The sequence below is a fragment of the Sinocyclocheilus anshuiensis genome, unplaced genomic scaffold, assembly GCF_001515605.1.
Source record: "Sinocyclocheilus anshuiensis isolate Anshui unplaced genomic scaffold, SAMN03320099.WGS_v1.1 scaffold2477, whole genome shotgun sequence".
NCBI lineage: Eukaryota > Metazoa > Chordata > Actinopteri > Cypriniformes > Cyprinidae > Sinocyclocheilus > Sinocyclocheilus anshuiensis.
The window spans coordinates 82,205-101,477 of NW_015554065.1; the positions used below are offsets into that span (position 1 = coordinate 82,205).

General features: G+C 35.7%; 3 protein-coding genes across 5 annotated transcripts in view; all 3 read right to left on the bottom strand.

Moving 5' to 3' along the window:
• Window positions 1–808: 808 nt before the first annotated feature.
• Window positions 809–5,274, bottom strand: LOC107668652 (cyclin-dependent kinase inhibitor 1B-like). 2 transcript variants are annotated; one of them, XM_016460597.1, is made up of 3 exons: window positions 4,500–5,274; window positions 4,011–4,118; window positions 809–2,036 (listed from the first exon to the last, which is right to left on the bottom strand). In XM_016460597.1, the coding sequence occupies exons 1-2, from the start codon at window positions 4,930–4,932 to the stop codon at window positions 4,012–4,014; spliced, it is 540 nt and encodes a 179-aa protein (XP_016316083.1). In that variant the 5' UTR covers window positions 4,933–5,274; the 3' UTR covers window positions 809–2,036; window position 4,011. The 2 variants fall into 2 exon arrangements, with proteins under 2 accessions (XP_016316083.1, XP_016316082.1); XM_016460596.1 differs by having other exon boundaries at window positions 819–2,003; window positions 4,500–5,272.
• A 1,589-nt stretch (window positions 5,275–6,863) lies between these two features.
• LOC107668644 (tyrosine--tRNA ligase, mitochondrial-like) lies at window positions 6,864–10,270 on the bottom strand. Its single transcript, XM_016460589.1, has 5 exons — window positions 10,035–10,270; window positions 9,007–9,162; window positions 7,679–7,765; window positions 7,341–7,455; window positions 6,864–6,875 (listed from the first exon to the last, which is right to left on the bottom strand). Exons 1-5 carry the CDS (start codon window positions 10,148–10,150, stop codon window positions 6,864–6,866), a joined length of 486 nt encoding a protein of 161 aa, XP_016316075.1. The 5' UTR covers window positions 10,151–10,270.
• A 6,752-nt stretch (window positions 10,271–17,022) lies between these two features.
• Window positions 17,023–19,273, bottom strand: part of LOC107668648 (peroxisome proliferator-activated receptor alpha-like) — a 54,885-nt gene continuing 52,634 nt past the window's right edge. For both annotated transcript variants that reach the window (XM_016460592.1, XM_016460593.1), the window contains exon 8: window positions 17,023–18,990. In XM_016460592.1, the coding sequence (XP_016316078.1) occupies window positions 18,746–18,990 (245 nt within the window). In that variant the 3' untranslated portion in view covers window positions 17,023–18,745. The remainder of the gene's footprint in view (window positions 18,991–19,273) is intronic.

Here is a 19,273-nt window from a genome sequence, read left to right on the forward strand (position 1 = left end):
GTCTTGCACAGGTTGCATTTTTGAAGGTTTGAATTGACAGAATTTATTGTATAATGTTCAAATAAAACATTTGATTTCATTTATGTGCATTTCATTTGTTTTTGTTTTTCAACTGAGGATGTCGATGCTGGTTTGGCCTTTTAATCACTCAAAAATTGCTAAATGATGGTGTGAGGAACGTTTTATATGAAACATTTTAGCATTACAAATATTTTTTTCAGATATATTTTTTTATATATTTCAAAATATACACAAATGACCCCCAAAAATATATTTTTTTATATTATATCAATTTTCTAAAATATAAAAAAAATACATTTATGTAAATATATATTTATACCAATATACTTTTGGACATTTTTGTATATATATTTAAAAAAATATATATATATATATATTTTTCATATATATTATATATATTATATTTCATATATATAATTGTTTTTTCTTAGCATTTGGATGCAGATGCCAGTTTGGCATTTTAATCACTTTTAAAAAATTTCAAAATACCAAAAAATATATTTATTTAAATATATTTCTATCAGTATATTTTGCCATTTTTTTGCAGATATAAATATATTTTAAAATATTAAAGATATATTTTTAAAAGCATTTTAGTTTGCCCAAGAATTGGGATACAAATGTCCATTTGGCCTTTTAATCACATTTAAAAAATTGCTAAATGAGTTTAAAATATTTAAAAGTGCATTTATTGCAGGAATCAAGAAAGTTTTAATGTCTTGCACAGGTTGCATATTTGAAGGTTTGAACTGACAATATATTACATAATGTTCAAATAAGACAGATATGGGTTGAAATAATTTAATTCTCTTTTAATTGATTGCAGCACATTGTATAACCACACATGACAAAAAAAGCACTTATCAAATATTTTAATCAGGCTCAGTTTGCAACCTTTTACAAATTGTTAAAATAATATTTTTAAAAATCAGATAAAAGAAACTACAAAAAAAAAAATATATTTTTACAAAGATAACGACTCAAACCTTGACCAAAAACCCATTTTTAATTTCCAAAAAAAAAAAAATGCTTGACAAATAAGTTAGTTTTAATTTTCTCAGTGTTTTTACAAAGTTATGTACACAGGTACATTTCAAAGTTTACACAAATACACAGGCAGTGTAGATCGTTCAAATATTAATATTTACTTTATAAATACAATTATGCATCAGGTTTCACCACAGAATCTGTTCGTCGAGTGTTTTAGATGCACATGGTTGCTGGAGCTTTATGCAAAGAAAATAAGGCAAAATCAAGGGTGATTGAGTCAAACAAAAGTGAAACAAAAAATATCAGTAGAAAACCTCACGCAAATTACAGATGATCAAGAAACATCTTGCAAAGAAATAATTTAAGAGGGTGAGAGACGTGGAAGTGCCTGATACTGGTAATACTGGTCGATGCTACAAGGTTTGACCTCAGAGTTTGAACTTTTACATCACCTTCAAAAAAAAAACAGGCTGAGATGTTCGGATCCATTCTAAGAACTGCTATTTTGTGTACCTCATCTGAAAAAAAAAAATTGTTTTACACAGCCAATATAAAACAGACCTTCAAAACGTGAAATAAACATGAACAGCATTTCAGAAATAATCTACACACGGCAACTCTTCAAATCAAACCAAACTCACACCTCCAAAAAAAAAAAATAGAATTTTTCCAACATAATACTAATTATGTGCTACATATGAAAAGGAACAAATATATATTTATATACACAGGTAGAAAGAAAAACGAAAAATGAGCAAAAAAGGAAATGCAACCTAATTGCACACTGCTACATACACTGCTTTACGAGGCAGCTGCTATTTTCTTGAGTGCCAGAACTTTAGTGTTTGTTTCAGTGCTTGAACACACTCTTAGAGTTGATATGTTTTATTTTCCACTCGTTCCTCCATCCGCTCGTCCGTTTCTCCCCCCCAAAAAAATCTTTCGTTCAGCAAGCACTGAGGTCATCAAACCCACAGCAATCAACTTCAGCCCTGTCCGGAAATACGAGAGAATTAGACACGCTTCTGCAACAGAATGAAAATACACATGCAGTGGTATTAAATGCTGTTTTTAATAGAGATTATGAAAGCAATAAACTCCCGTTTCAACTGCACTGTAGATTTTTTCTTTTGTATGATTGTCCTTTTTTGTATGAAAGCCATGGTAATTGTGACTTTTCTTTTCACAATTCAAACTTTTTTTTTTTTTTTTCACAATTCTGAGGACAAAATTCAGACAAATAGAATTCTGGACTCGTAATTCTGACAGTCTTCTCAGAATTACAAAAAGAAAAGTTTGTGTTTTGAAATTATAAGCTCATATCTTACAATTCTGACTTTTTTCCTCCGAATTGATTTTTAATCTCAGTTGTGATTTTTGTTTCCAACACACAAATAAAATAAAGGTTATTGCGACTTTAATCACTCAAATTGTTGTTTTCTCTGAATTCAGAGTTTATATCTTCCCATTTTGTTTTGTTTGTTGGTTCCAACACACAATAAATAAATTATAGGTAATTGCGAAAAAGGTACTTGCTAATTTTTAAAATCACACAATTCTGACTTTTGTTCTCACAGTTGCAAGTTTTTATTTAACAATTCGGATTTCTCAGAATAGCAAGTTTATATCTTGCAATTCTGACTTTTTCGCTCAAATTTGTTTTTTGTTGTCGTTTCCGACAAATGCATTTTAAAAATAAAGGTAATAGTGACTTTAAGCACACAAATTTTTTTTTTCTCTGAATTCAGAGTTTATATCTTGCAATTTTTTTTTCCCAACACACAAGAAATAAATTATAGGTAATGGCGAAAAAGGTACTTGCTAATTTTTAAAATCACACAATTCTGAATTTTTTTCTGAATTCAGAGTTTATATCTCGCAATTGTTTCCAACACACTAAATAAGAAAGCAAGGTACCTCGCAATCCGGACTTTGAATTTGAGTTCATATCTTGCAATTCTGAGAAAAAAATCTTTTTTTCTCAGAATTGCAAGAGAAAAAAAAAAGTCTGAATTAGTAGATATTGGCTCAGAATTGCAAGAAAAATCCCAAATTGTGAAATAAAAAGTTTTTATTTTTATCCTATGGCAGAAACAAGCATGCATATTTGCGTGTCATTATGCACCTCATTTATTTTCGACATTATGCACACTAATACTTTTATGTGCCATGTTGTAAACATCAACAATCATGGCAATAAAACTCTCGACTCTAACGCAGAGATAAGGACGGCACGCATGTGAGTCTCAGCACACCACACACCAACCCACAAAAACCTGAATGAACTGAACAAACACACACACTGGAAAATGAGATCATGAAACGTCTCAAGTCCCACCAAAGCAAAACACTCATTACTAATATTATGACTGGCTGCTATTTGCTCATTGACGTATTGATTTGGCAGGACGTTTCCTCACATGACTGAGGTAATGATAACCTGCAGTTACATCAGATTTATGCATTTCAATACAACTTTATCACAGTGTTGCATTTCAATGCACTGAGTGAATCCACACAGTTCTACAAAATGTGCACGTGTAATAAAGGAGAGCCGTGCTGTTCAGGTGTAAATACAGCAGAAAATGAGCGAACACATGCTGAAGTGTAGAATGTTTTTCACTCTGAAGTAAACTCCAGCTCTTGTAGTAAACCCACCATATTAACCCTTTCACCGACTCTAAGAGGGTTCTTCAATTAGCCTACATACTGAAATAAAATGTGAAGTAGAAACAGAAATTACTAGTAACTTTAACTAATAATTAGAAAAACGTATACTTTATTGTAAAATGTATCCCAATCAACTTTTTACAATGCACTTTTAATAAAACAGCAGTTTTACATCTATATCAGAAGAACAGTAAAATAAATGTGAAATCGGTAATAATGCAACATGATTCCTTTTCTCTTGTATTCATTCTCATTTATGTGCAGACTGCATTTCTTCTGCGTAAATGACTCGGGTGTTAAAGTGCAAAAAGATACAGAGTTGTGCTCACCTCACTGGGTTTGTGTACGTGTCGGGCTGGGGTGTTTTCTGGGTTTTCTCGGCGTCCGTGTCACTTCATCCGCACAGATGTGTGAGCGTTTGCTTTGACACGAGGAGTCTGAAACAAGCACGCATTTATCATCCCACACGGGTTCAAAATCAAATAAAATCTGCTATTTAAAGAAACATGTCATCGGTTTACCAGTGTGAATCGTTTAGAGAAAGTTGAGAGGATTTCAAAGAAAATACAACTGCATTATTTTATTTGAAAAAAAGCATGAAAATGCATAATGCGTAACACTATCTATTTATTGCATTATCAAATTCGGGCTTCACACGCATAATTCAAAATGCTATTGCATGCAAGTGTGAAACGGCTTAAAATGACTAGATATTGATTTTAAGCAGCTATATAGATACTTTTCAATAAACTGGAAAATGCAATCATGATTCTCTATCTGAAATGCATGGTCGATTAAATAGATAATTCGGCACGTACCGAGACAGGAGGTTCTTTTCCTCTGCTCTCGGTCTTTTTCGGGCGTCTCCGCGCTCTGCTCCGTTACGCGACAGTCGTGATTGCCGTTAACATCCACATTATTGTCGCTATTATTCCCAGAGGAGCACATGTGAAGATCGGAGCCCTTCGCCCGCACCGATCTGCTGTAGAAACCGGGCACCGAGCGAATATCCAGCGCGTCCCACTGGTATCTGCCGTCGGTGTGCGGCGTGTGCGTGGAGAAGTCGAAGTTCCACGCGTCCGCCGACGCGTCCTCCATCGCCTTCAGCTGCCGCTGGAAATCCTTCTTTAACTCTTCATGATCCACCGGACCGAACAGGTTCCGACACGCCGACGGCTTGGGCTGGTTTGACAGTCGCGCCTCCATCCGTTCCAGCGTCGGGCTGCCGTTAGACAAGCGCACGTTGGACATTTTAAGGCGTTCAAGTGCGAAAACACAAACCCGACAGCTGTTACTGAGCGTTCCCTCCTGCGTTAACGCGATCCAAAGCGACGGGCGTAAAGGCAGACTCGCCCCGGGTGCGCCGCATGAGCGAAAAACACGGACGGGCGACGAGCATCAAACCAAAAGCAGCGTTCGCGGTGGCCGCTCCTGTCTACTGCGCGTCGTAGTAAATAAGGGGAAGAGAAATAACAAGGCGAGGCTTTTCGGCGCCCAATATGGCGATGAAAAAACGAGTGATTGACACAAAGAGGCTCTTTAAACGACCGGAGGAACGCCGCGGATTGGTGCGGATTGGAGATCCGCCTTCTCTCCGCGCACATCCCCCACTCACGGCCCGAGAGAACGCAAATCAACAAACACCCTCGACGAGCCTGCGAGTTCTGAGTCGACTCGTTAGAACGGACCATTTTCGAATCGGTTCACTAAATGATCCGCTGAATCATTTCACTTACGTTTTCGAATAAATTACTTTAAAATGTTTTCAGTTGTATTTACTGTACATGTTGACGAAATGATTTTTTTGCGGCATCAAAAAGCGTGTGAACTATTGATTTACGTATGACTTTATAAGGCGAGTGATTGAATGAATCGTTTAAAATTTCAGTTCAAACGAGCGATTCGTTGGCGAATCACAATCGGACGCTTCGTGACGTTGAATGTCAAGCTCTGTTACAGTCAAAACAAGAACCATGGAATCTTGTGCAAATGCTAAAAATTCACAGTGAACCCGAAACTAAAAACTAAAAGCTTGTATAACAACTTTATCAGGATTTTTTTTTATATTGTGAAAGAAATCACATTTCTTCTCAAAAACCTATGCAAAAAAACAATGACTAAACAGATTTGAAGTCTAGTTCCTTGACTAAGATGTACTGTCAAACTAGTTTAAGACTAGACTTAATCTGAGATTTATTATCAGTGTAGTCACGGCCTAACAATTGAATATTGATGGTTCTTCAATATTGTTCCTATGAGAATAATTCTTTGTTCAAAACTGATTAAATCTAAAAGGTATTAATACAACTTTTTTTAAAGATTCACAAGTCTACCATTTCCTGTGATGGAACACATGAATCATAGAAACTAAGATATGGATTTATTTAAGATGGTTTGATGTCATTACCCGTAATGTGTTAGTCTCTGGTATCTGAAGATGATGTTTGAATCTGAGACACTAAAATCACAAAATGTGGAAGTACAACGAGATCAACTATAAGTTGAATTTGTTCCTAGAAGTGAGAAGCTGCGATTGCCAAAACCTTTCCAGGAACAGCACAGCCCCGATCAGACCACGCAATCGAGTTGATGTGGGTGCCACAAACCAAACGCTTTCAGAAGCCTCAAACAGAACTGCAAGATAAAAACTCTGAATTCTTTTTTCCTTGCAATTCCTAGAATTCTGAGTTTTTATCTCACAATTCTTGAAAATGCAATTTTTTTTTTTTGTTTGTTTGTTTCTGCTATGGAATAAAAAAAAAAAGTAATTGCAACTTTTTGCAACTAATTGAAAGTTTATAGCCGGCAATTCTGACTTTTTCTCTAAAAAAAAAAGAAAAAAAAAGTCAGAATTGCGAGAAAAAGGTTGCAATTACATTTTTATTTTTTTATTCTGTGGTGGGGAAAAAAGAATTGAAAGTGTGAGGAAAAAATGCATATCCTGCAATTAAATGGTCATATAACATAATTCGGACTTATTTTTCTCTAAATTGTGAGATAAAAAGTTGCAACTTTTTTTTTCCTTTCTAAAATAGTTTAATTTTGTATTTATTTCATTTTCTTGATCGTACAGCACATTTGCTGTTTTTAAACTATGCTTTACTTTAACTATATAAATCAAATCATATTTAATTTCATTCATGTATACCATCATATTGCTTCACACTCATGTCAGTTTCGCCTCAGAAGCCAAACTGGAGAAGACAAAAAAACAGTAAAATTTCACATAAAATGCTTAATTAAAGAGTTGCACAGAACCCAGTTTTCCAGTGTGATTTAAAATCAAGATCGTATTCACACATCACACCGTGTAATTTGTCCGAATAAAACAGGCAAAGTCTGTTCTCACGTCTTTGATATAATCCACAGACATCCCCATGGGGTTTCTCAACACAGCAGCACAATATCATTTCAAAGTCTTTGATTAGTTCAAGCAGACAGAGCACAGGTTACTGTCCTGAACCAAAACAGACCTCTGCTGGCGAGCTTTGGGATTTTCCGCAGTGGCACACATACAAAAATGCATTTTTTATATGCTTTTATAAATCCTGAAGGCTCTGGGATGGTGCTCGCTTTGTCTGTGGAGCAAAGATGCGTATTTCCCAGTTGGCAATTCACATACTAAGCCACTTTAGGATGTAAAAGTTCCTCTTTCCCACTCTGATCAGGCTGAGTCCATTAGAGAGGATGTGTTGACCCAGAACCAGAACTTGCTCGGGGTTTGCTGCCCTCTGGTGGTTGATCCGAACGCCACCGTCCTTGATCATCTGATACCTGATCATAAAGAAACAAGTACATAACATGAAGCAAAAAAGGCAGAAATGCATTTTAAAAATGTATAATATGGATCAAAAACCATCCCTTCATTTGTTTTTCTTAATTGTTTGAGACCTGGACTGAGCCAGTTTCAAACAGGAAGTCACCTGAGAGTGATACAAAGTAACTAAGGTGTTGTATAAAAAGTAACAATGTAACAAATTGAAAAAAAAAAAGGAACGGAGCCTCTTGGAAAAGCTCCTGGAGTTCAGTGTCACTCATCTGCTCCAGAGCCTGAATATTACCGTGGTACAGAGCATTGGTGCACCTGGATGGATGGATAGATAGATCTATATTTAATTATAATGTACTATTATTATTATTTAATTTATCTCTCTTTAGGGAATTATATATTAATAATATTATACATATATGATATCATATTTAATATTTTCTCAAGTCTTGGTGAGTAAAATTATTGACCACAAATATTTGTTACCAGCCATGAAATGTATGCACATTATTTCGTTTCATTTCATTTAATTTCATTTCATGCCATGCATGTATGCGCTCACTGTTGACTAAATTATTTTTCTGCTGGCTCAAAAAAACCTATGTGCATATATATATATATATATATATATATATATATAAACCCAGGAAGAACCAATTCGGGAAACACATCTTATTGAAATAATTTATTATTATTAATAGTTTATTATTATTATTTATTGTTTATGTTGTTGTTGTTGTTATCAAAATGACAATAAAATAATATGTGTAATAATAGTGACAGGAGAAAAATTATCTGCCATAAATATTGTTTTACCGGCCATGAAACTGTATGTGCATTATTTCATAAAAAAAACAAAACAAGCAGAACTAACTGGGGAAACACATCTAATTGCAATTTTTGTTGTTATTATTTTTTTATTATAATAACTATTATTACTATTATTTAATCAAATAAAACATAAATCAATTAAGGAAATACTATAACACTATCGAACTGTAAAGTATTTAATAATAATAATTTTAATTTATTTAAATAATATTTATATAAAATAATAATAAATATTAATGATTATTATTGTTGTTGTTAATATTGTATATAACAACATTACAATTACAACACTAATATTTGTGGTTGTTTTTTCTTTGCTTTCGTTAAACCATCAAGCTTTCATTTTGGTGGAAAACTGCAGGGAAACCTCTCTTTTGTTGACAACAGATTGAAAAAAACATTTTCATTACAAACTCGGGAAGATGTTTGCGCATGTTGCATTTTCAAATGCATGTTATAAGTGACTTGCAGAGATAGAGTTCTCTAGACGAGACACTGAAATCACTGAGATCACAGTGCAGTGTATCAGATTGTATGCGATTGTATATCAGATGTAATTACAATGCATTGGCGAGTGTTCATTTTAGGCCCTAAATGCAGATGAGCAAAGCTTGTCGCTTCATATCCAAATAGACTTGAGGCTGTAATCACTGACAAAGGTGCTTCAACTAAGTACTGAGTTAAGGGTATGAATACTTTTGATAATCAGAAACTGAGTATCTTGCCTTTTGGCGCTTTCTAAGCCCTCTTTCCCGTGGACCAGCTTGGTGACTTCAGCGGCCAGGCGTTTGTGGGCGATGCGTTTGCCCGGATCCTGCTTCTGCTGCTCCATCACCTTCTCCACCTCAGCCAGAGACAGGAAGGTGAAGAGCTTCAGGTAGCTGGAGGGAGAAACGTCTTTCTGTCAAGCTAAATAGGCATTATTTTTAAGCATATACACTAGTTTTCAGATACATATTTTAAAAGAAATGAATACTTTTATTCAGCAAGGATGCACTGAATTGACCAAAAGTGACATTTATAATGTTGCAAAGATTTCCATTTCAAATAAACACTGTTCTTTTGAAACCTTCCATTCATCAAAGAACCCTGAAAAATAAAATGCACACAGAAATATGAAGCAGCACAACTGTTTTCAACACTGATGATAATAATCAGAAATGTTTCTTGAGCAGCTAATCAACATATTAGAATGATTTCTGAAGATCATGTGACACTGAAGACTAGACTTGTGCCGGTATTTGGTAATGCGATATATCACGGTAATTAATATGCACGGTATTGTTACCGTGGGCACTTCTAAATACCGTGAATAATTATACAGTGGTGTGAAAAAGTGTTGGCCCCCTTCCTGATTTGCATGTTTGTCACACTTTAATGTTTCAGATCATCAAACAAATTTAAATATTAGTCAAAGATAACACAAGTAAACACAACATGCAGTTTTTAAATTAAGGTTTTTATTATTAAGGGAAAACAAAATCCAAAACTACATGGCCCTGTGTGAAAAAGTGTTTGCCCCAAAAAAGTTATTAAACCTGTTATACTGTATTATGACAGCACTTTTTAAACTAAATTTCAATATCGTGATAATACCGTATACCGTGATAAAAGCCTTAGCAATTAATCACAACATCGCGGCATATCCCTACTGAAGACTGGAGTAATGATGCTGAAAATTCAATGACGTTTTAAAACATTGAACAGTTGTAATAATATTTCTCAGTATTTCTATGTATGAAACGTAACTCCCCGCTCCACACTGTTATCTGGCAAGCGGAGGAAGTACTGGTAGAATTCAAAGGGGGAGGTTTTGTCTCTGTTCAGCCACACAGCGTTGCCAGCCGTCTTCCCCAGTTTATCGCCCATCGAGGTGGTGACGAGCGGAACCGTCAGGCCGTACACTTCCTCTCCCGTCTTCCTGTGCAAGAGTTGTAATTGTTAACTACAGCTACTGAAGACATCCCTGATAGACGCCTATTTGACATCTGCAAGACGTGTTTTTTAGAGCGTTTGCTCATCTGCAATACGTCTACGGGACGTTTCCTACCAGATGTCAAATAGACGTTTAGAAGACGTCTGTAAGATGTAAAACTGACATCTATCAGATGTTTGTACACGGCAGATGCTTTCCAGATGAAGAGATCTTTAACAGACATCTTGCAGACGTATCTGTGCTGTCTGGGTCTGCTGTGTACATCTGATAGATGTCAGTTTTACATCTTACAGACGTCTTCTAAACGTCTGTTTGACATCTGATAGGAAACCTGCTGTATGTATGCACTGCAGATGAACAAACACTCTTGCAGATGTAAAATAGGCGTGATGTACGTGTGCTATCATGGTACTGGAGTGGTGTTTATATAGTAAGAACGTGGTAAAAGCGTGATATCATGATGATGTCGTGCCCCGCGGCTCTGAAGTGCAGCAGGCCGACGACGGCGAGCAGGTTCCCGGCGTGTAGGCTGTCCGCGGTCGGGTCGAAGCCGCAGTAGACTGTCTGCGGACCGGAGCGGAGTAGATCCGGGAGTTCCGCTTGAGCCGCGTGCTCAGGGAACGACTCCTTCAGGAGGCCTCGGTTATAAAGGGAGGAGAGCAGCCCGCTTCTTCTAGATGGAGAACAGTGGAGTGAAGCTTTTAAATAAGATGTTTTTCTGAATACGACACGTGAATGAACTCGACAGCATGATCGCGCAACGGACGCAGCCATGTTGGAACGGCAGATGTGGGAGTGTAGAAATAAAAATAGGTTTCTACCAATTTACGTTCACAAACGTGCAAGAGCACAAGCCTAAAGATAAAAGCTGAACCCTAAATTATAAAAACTACTATTAATTTATGAAAATTAAGTTACATGATCTATGTAATATATTTTATAGATATTTTTCATTGGCAATTATCATTGTTAACCTTTCTTGTATTCATAATGTAGGCTATTTGTCTTATTGTCTTACATATTTTTTTTACATTCTTGTGTGCAAAATACAAATAAAGTTTGGTTTTGAGAAACAATGTTGCAGAATAATAATCTTAATTTCCATTTTTTTTTTCTAAAAAAACAAAATGGTCATTAATCCTTAAATTATTTTGGCTTATACTAAATAATATTAAGACAAGAATAACTAAAAAAAAAAAATTTAAACATGAGAACACAAAACAAAAATGTATGCAATGTATGTAACTGCCCAAATATTATATAGTATTTTTTTTTATTTTCTTATTTAATTTAATGTACTTTTTTCTTTTACATATATGTTCAGTTTGTATTTTTGTTGTTGTTCTTATTCTTTATTTCACATATTGTGAACTGTACAACAATGCCTTATATTTGACTTGTTCTTTTTGCACTGTATTTGACTGTACTAACTAAATACAACAACAAAAACAATAATAATAATAATTGTGTTTTTGGTGGCCCAAAAAGCTGAATCCTTCATTGAACTGAACTCAAATCACAGGACATTTTTTGTCTTTATGGTGATGTTCATTCACAAAACAAGCGCAATCATTTATATATATATATATATATTAGTTCTATGGATTTATATATATATATATATAAAAAATTGAGCTAGCAATGCATTTCAAATTATTTTAAAAATACTTTTTGTAATAACAAACAACTTCTATCTGTGCTGAATACTTTATTTAATTATTAATACAGAAAAAGGCAATAAACTAGTTAAATGTTTTAAAATCATAAAACATTTTAGTAAACACATCTTTTAGATTATTAAATAGATTCTAAATAGCATGATCAATTAAGAAAGAATTGTGACTATAAAGTCATAAAAATATACAATATATGCATATTTCTGACTGTACACCAAAGAGTTTACTTTTGTGAAACAGCAGCTGAAGGTGAACTAGTATCTTACTTTTTATTACTTGAACTTTGTATATTAAAGACACACATTTCCACATTTGAATTTTACAAAGATGTCTTTTATTTTGAGACAGGACTACATTTGTCAAACCTTTGTCTTGCCCAAGTACAGCAAAAACACCACCACTGAGGCCTTTTTGCGGCAGTATATTAATAATCAGCTTGCATAAAGTCACAGATCTGTATCAACCAGCTTAAAATCAAGCATTTATTAAAGGAAGACTGAGACAATTCCCTGATTCAAATCCCTTCTATATAAAAACACCAAACACTAGTTAGAAAAGCAAAGCTGCTGACAATCAAATATTTCATTTTAATCTGATAAAAAAGATCAAACAAACTCAATACTTTATGCATACATTTGCTCAATCAACAAATATTACAGGACACAAAAAAAAAGCATTGTGAACTTGACGGAGGATTACAATAATACTTGATTTGATTTGAAACATCACAGATTTCTGCTCTAAAGCGAGTTTCATTCATTGATGCCATAACACTTCATACAGTTTCTTGCAATCTGGATCTAAGGCACCTGAAGAGACAAATCAGAATAGCATGCTACTTACTGTATACTGCAGAAATAGTACGCATACGAACACTACATTTGCAATATACAACAGCACACAGCATTTCCAGTGTGACTCAAATAGTATTGAGTACGTAGTAAGCTACTAACAAGTCAACAAGGCAGAGGATGAATTCGGTACATTCTGATACGACACATTTACACGTCAAACCACATAAATGCAAGCATGTGAACTAATAGTTGAAAACACAAAACAAGAATGTAAAAATGCAACATGCAAATGTATTTACTAATTTCTTAAAGTGACAGAGAAAATCTAGCTGGATTTACAAACCATTTGGCTTGACTCGGGTCACAGGCAGCTGTTGATGATCGATATCATCAGTACCTCCATTCTTGACCTGAGACCTGACGGAGCACAGTACAGTATACAGCAGGTGAGGATCCCAAACACCCCGAGAGGAGACGGCCTTCAAAAAATGATCCGAACTTGATTGGTCGACATGGATCAGACTGGTCCAACATCCTGATTTATGGTAAAAATAAAAAAGTTTCCACCACAGAATTAAAAAAAAACAATTATAAAAAGATAATTATGACTTTTTAATCCTGCAATTTGGACTTTTTTCTCAGTTTTGCGAGTTTGCCTAACATAATTCTTACTTTCTTTTCTGTTTACATATATTTACTGTTTGCCTCAGAATTCTGAGTTTATATCTTGCAATTTTGACTTTTTGACTGCGTCAATTTTTACTTTTTTTCCTTGAATTCTGAGTTTATATTCGCAATTCGGACTTTTTCTTAGAATTCTGAATTTATATTCTCACAATTTCTGCCTTTTTTTCCTCAGAATTCTGAATTTGTATCTCGCAATTCTGACTTTTTCTCTCTCAGAATTCTTTTTACTTTTTTTCTCTGAATTCTGGGTTTGCAGCTTTTTTCTCAGAATTTTAACTTTTTCTCCTTTTAACTGTCAAGCCCCTGGCTTTGGAATACAGACCGAAGGTTGGTCTCAAAAAATGTTTACTGTAAAGATCATGGGCTGTACAAAAAAATAAAAATGATAAAAAAAAATATTTTACCAATATTTTGGAATCTAAAATTGCTATAAAATCAAAGCCATATGTCTAAGTTACTGTATGTTCCAAATTTGAAGTTGATATCACAAAGTTAAGGTTCCTGTGAGATTTTATTTAGGCGCCATACCAAAAACAGCCACTGGGTGACACACAAACACCTCACTTTGATGCATTTTCCTCTCACAAATTCATAAATTAGTGACATCACAAAATAACCACCAAATATGGAACCTTGATACTCTTTTCAACAATGTGTTTGGTCAAGATTAGAAAAAGCTTTGATTATAAAATACTGTAGTAACTTTTGCCCACTAGGGGGAGGAGCCCGCTAAAAGGACTTAAGGTACTATTTCCATGTGAATGCAATTTCTGATTGTTTTCACAGGATTAATTTTGAGTGTTTAAGCTTTCGAATTATATATATATTTTTTTTAATTTAGGATGATTACTAAAATATGTAATAGGGGGGGAAAATGCAATAAAAAAGTGCACTAGCTAATTCTTTCAGAATTGTCTCGGTTACCCTTTTTATTTTTTTTATCCCGTGACAGAAACAAGCTTCCATAAAAATGATCACTTATGTCATATGAGTCAAGAGAAAACAATCAGGATGGAGTCCAAATGGACGATTCACCATTAGTAAAAAAAGATACCTTTGCTTTAGTAGAAAAAGACTAAATTTCAATCATAATCTCGATAGTGCATAATACGTAGATGCACACAATGTCTTAGCTGTTAAAAGCATTTATCAAAAAGACGATGCCTCGATTAAGTGTCCGCTATTTACAGGGTTGCAAAGCTTCAGCGTTTCTATTACAAGCATAACTTTACAGTCTAAATGCATCTCTTTTCACGGATACAGCTGGATACATTGTTTAAATGTGACACAGGACGTTCAGGTTGAAGGCGATTTGCAGCACAACACGACCGGAAGTTATTCGTTTTTAATAAGAGATGTCATTTTTTGGTCAGCTTTTAACTTTATGCAAATGAGAAGCGACATGCTGTGGAATGAACAGCAACCAAGACCTCCAGCAGTTTACTCTCCGTCTGTGTGAGCGCATTTTTAAAACGAATCGCCTGCTTTACAAGGTCGCAATCCAAGAAGGGTTTTCCAAGTACTTACTGTGAATCATTACACAGAGTTTTCTCATGCAAAAAGTAGTTTTTTGACGTGAAAATAGACAATAATAAGTTATTTCTAGTAATTGTTCACAACTTCAGAACGGTAAAGCTGGTGACATGGAAAAACTAAACGTTCCAACCCGATCTCATGAAAGTGCGTATAAATAGTACGCCAAATAAAAACTTAAACTCGTGGTATTGATAAGCAAAAATGGACTTTGGCGTGTAGCTAATTCTTTCAGAATTGTCTCGGTTACCCTTTTTATTTTTTTTATCCCGTGACAGAAACAAGCTTCCATAAAAATGATCACTTATGTCATATGAGTCAAGAGAAAACAATCAGGATGGAGTCCAAATGGACGATTCACCATTAGTAAAACTCGTAATGAAATCTTCAGGATAATCAGGCGCTCCATTAATCTTTCCGTTTAGTGTGGAAATGCACAGGTCCTCACGCTTAATTAAAAAGGAATGTGGAAAATATGACATGAATTCCCATGCAAATGTTGTTCGATGACAAATCTTCCCCCATATTTACATTGCACTGCATAAAACTCTTTCATTTCACAACATCTGCTATATATATATGGACTTTGGCGTGTATATGCTACGCGATGGGTAGGTTTAGGGTTGTGGGGTAGATGCGTATCATATGAACGCCAACAAATTTCGTATCATATGCACTCCAACAAATTTCATATCATATGCACGCGAAAACTGGGTATTATATGCACGCCAAACACATGCGTATCATATGCACGCCAAAGTCCATTTTTGCGTATCAATACCACGAGTTTTAGTTTTTATTTGGCGTACTATTTATATGCATTTTCATGAGACCGGGCTCAACATTCACATTAACAAGAAATCAACTGAAGGTGTTGTTTCACGGAGCTCCTAAGGGAACATGGTAATGGGAAAAAATGAGATGGGATGAAAAATGTTTTTTTTTGCCTTCTCTCGCAAAAGTATTGCATTCCCCTGAGAAACTTTGCGTTTGCTCGCAAAACATTTGCGTTCATTCGCAGAAGTATTGTGTTCCCCCAAAAAACTTTGCATTCTCTCGCAAAAGTATTGACAAAAACGTTTCGTGAAGGAACGCAAAGTTTCTTGGTGGAACGCAATACTTTAACAAGCGAGCGCAAATGTTTTGCGAGCAAATGCAAAGATTTTCGGGTCAATGCAAAATTTTTAAGAGTGATCGCAAAGTTTTTTTTGGGGGTTTTCTCACAAAAATATTAAGGCCTCTGAAAAACTTTGCAGACACTCTCTCTCTTCTCTCGCAAAAGTACTGCATTCCCCTGAGGAACTTTGCGTTTGCTTGTAAAACATGTGCGTTCATTTGCAGAAGTATTGTGTTCCCCCAATAAAACTTTGTGTTCACTCGCAAAAATATTGCGTTGCCCCAAGAGACTTGGTGTTCACCCGCAAAACATTTGCATTCTCTCGCAAAAGTATTGCATTCGCTCTCAAAAATGTTCGTTCACTCGTAAAACATTTGCTTTCCACTTTGCAATGTTTTGCGAGCGAAAACAATACTTTAGCGAAGTTTTTGGGGGGAACGCAATACTTTAACGAGCGAACAAAAATGTTTTGTGAGTTTCTCGGAGGAACGCAAAAGTTTTGTGATCAAACTCAAAATTTCTCGAATTAACAATTAATAAACAAACGTCTCAGGTTACTTATGTAACCATGGTTCCCTGAGTAGGGAACGAGACACTGCGTCCTCTATTGCCCCAAGAGACTTGGTGTTCACCCGCAAAACATTTGCATTCTCTCGCAAAAGTATTGCATTCGCTCTCAAAAATGTTCGTTCACTCGTAAAACATTTGCTTTCCACTTTGCAATGTTTTGCGAGCGAAAACAATACTTTAGCGAAGTTTTTGGGGGGAACGCAATACTTTAACGAGCGAACAAAAATGTTTTGTGAGTTTCTCGGAGGAACGCAAAAGTTTTGTGATCAAACTCAAAATTTCTCGAATTAACAATTAATAAACAAACGTCTCAGGTTACTTATGTAACCATGGTTCCAAGGGAACAAGACACTGCGTCCTCTAGGGGTCGCTATGGGGAAACCTAGAGGACGCAGTTCGAAGTTCCCATGAAAGGAACACATTTTTTTTTTTTATCCTGTGCTACGTTATTTAGCATCACCGTGTTCCTTTAGGGGCTCCATAATATTTCTGGGAATCCAGTTTGTAGTTTGATTTTAGAATGGCTCTCAAAATTAATCTTACGCAATCTAATCCATTAAACGCCACTTTTTGTACTATTAAACTCTTGCACGACACGACGGCAGAATGGAAAAAAAAACGAAAGGTCTCAAAACACGTTTTAAAAATTTTAACTCGTTTTAACTTGAGTGCAATCTCATGCGAGAGTCGCCGTAAAACACGCGAGCGCAATGGTCAAGCGTCTGTCTAACGCATGTTTACACAGAAAAACAACGCAAACAATGCATTCTGTGTGAACGGCCCCTTACGCAAAATAACATTTTAATGTAGATTACTGCACACAGAGTTCACATTTACAAAAGCTGGTATAACACAGACATATTTGATACAATTAGCTTCTGTTTCTGGTTTACATAGGGAACAATGAGACGTGTGACGTCGAGACTAGGCACTGCGGCTCTGACAAGAATGACTATTGGAGAGACAGACAAATTAAAGCAAGCTAGGCTTTGCATCTGCAGCATGTGAGCAGCTGCAGTGCAAATGCAACTCTGTGCAGTGATTTCTGGGTTACTGCGTTGATGCTCTCTTTAACAACGGCCGTGTATGGGCTCTTTGAGAACTGTTACTGTCATTAAACCACATTTATATGAGAAAGAATGATGCTCAAACTGCTTAAATCACCTGGATTCAGTACGATCTATTGCGTCACTGCATGTTTAATGTGCATCAAGCCCGACAGACACCTGTGTTCAAACAATAAGAGTGTGGTTCGCTCAAATATTAATGCAATAGTGCATTTTCACTCCATTTTTTGTGCAGTGCCACGCTTGCAGTATAAATGCTGTAACAGACCTCATTTGTCGTGCTCTTTTAGCCCTTTAAACAGTAGATTACTGTAAAACTGCACAATCTGGAGCGCTTGTGCTCTGTCAGAAGGCATAGGTCATGAGCTATTGATCTGCTTTGTATTTGAGCACTGCATTTTATAACTCGAAAGCTGCAGTTACGGACTGAGACTGTAATATTGTGAAAAATAATTTCGATTTGACTGAAAAATATTTGCTAATGTTGGCTGGAAAATGTCTGAGATTGATAATTCTGTGTCATATTTTTGATTTCCCAGGTTAGCATGATCAAAAATATTAATTCTGGGTTCACGACAATGTTAACCATGAAGCAAAAATCCCTGTAGCGGTACAAAACGGTCAGTTTCACTGGTTACGGCAGGTCTATGTGGAAGTCACTTGGGTGAAAACTGCGGGTTTAAAGCGCACACTATCAAAAGTTACCGTGTCAATATAAAAAAATCATATTGCTGTATGATTACGTTGGATTTTAGGGTTTCTATTCACAGTTTCAGGCCCAAGAGACCAGTAAGAGTTTATAAAATATCCCCAAAAAAAGATCCTAAACCCACAGGATGCATTTTAATTGGCATTGTCTTGTTTTTCTCTTTAAACCACTAAGGGCAGAAACCATTGTTTAACTCAGCGGTATTGAAGAGGCCTGATGTTCTTGCCGTTTTCATCCAGAAATCACGGAAATAGTGGTTCACATGATGCCCCTTATTAAAGATCACAGTGTAGCTGTGGAAGGGACTTGTTTTGAGGGCCCCTGAGAGAAACGGCTTTTTCTAGAAATCAACCAGACGAATGAGCCAAAGCCGACTCAGTACATGTCTCTGTAAATCTCCTGCAGTAAGGGATGCAGCGAAGTGTCTTCTGTCTTCTTGATTTCCTGCACTAACTGCGCGTGCTCCGTCACCAGCTGCCGCAGGTCCACTAGTTTCTGGAGGACTTTAGGGAAGAGGAAACAGTTGTCTGGATGGTTGCTCTTGAGGTGCAGATGAAGCACGTTTACGATGCTCTCCTGCATTCGCTCGATGTGCGGGACGTTCACCAGGCCTGGCCGATCTGGAAGAGCATGAGTCTGAAATAAATCACTGGCAAGCAAAAGCTGGTCTATTCTTTTTAATACTTGTAAGAGTTCATTAGAATTAAAAAATGTTCTACAACACAGGAGTTTTCAATGCACAGAATCCATCTTGCTTAGCTAAAAGCGGTTGCACTCCTGTACTAGTATAAGTTCAAGCCTATATTCAAGTATTACTGCAAAAAGTAAAAACTGTAAATAATAAAATAAAAATATAATAAAAATTGAATCATATATGAGATAATATTTTTATTTTTAAATATA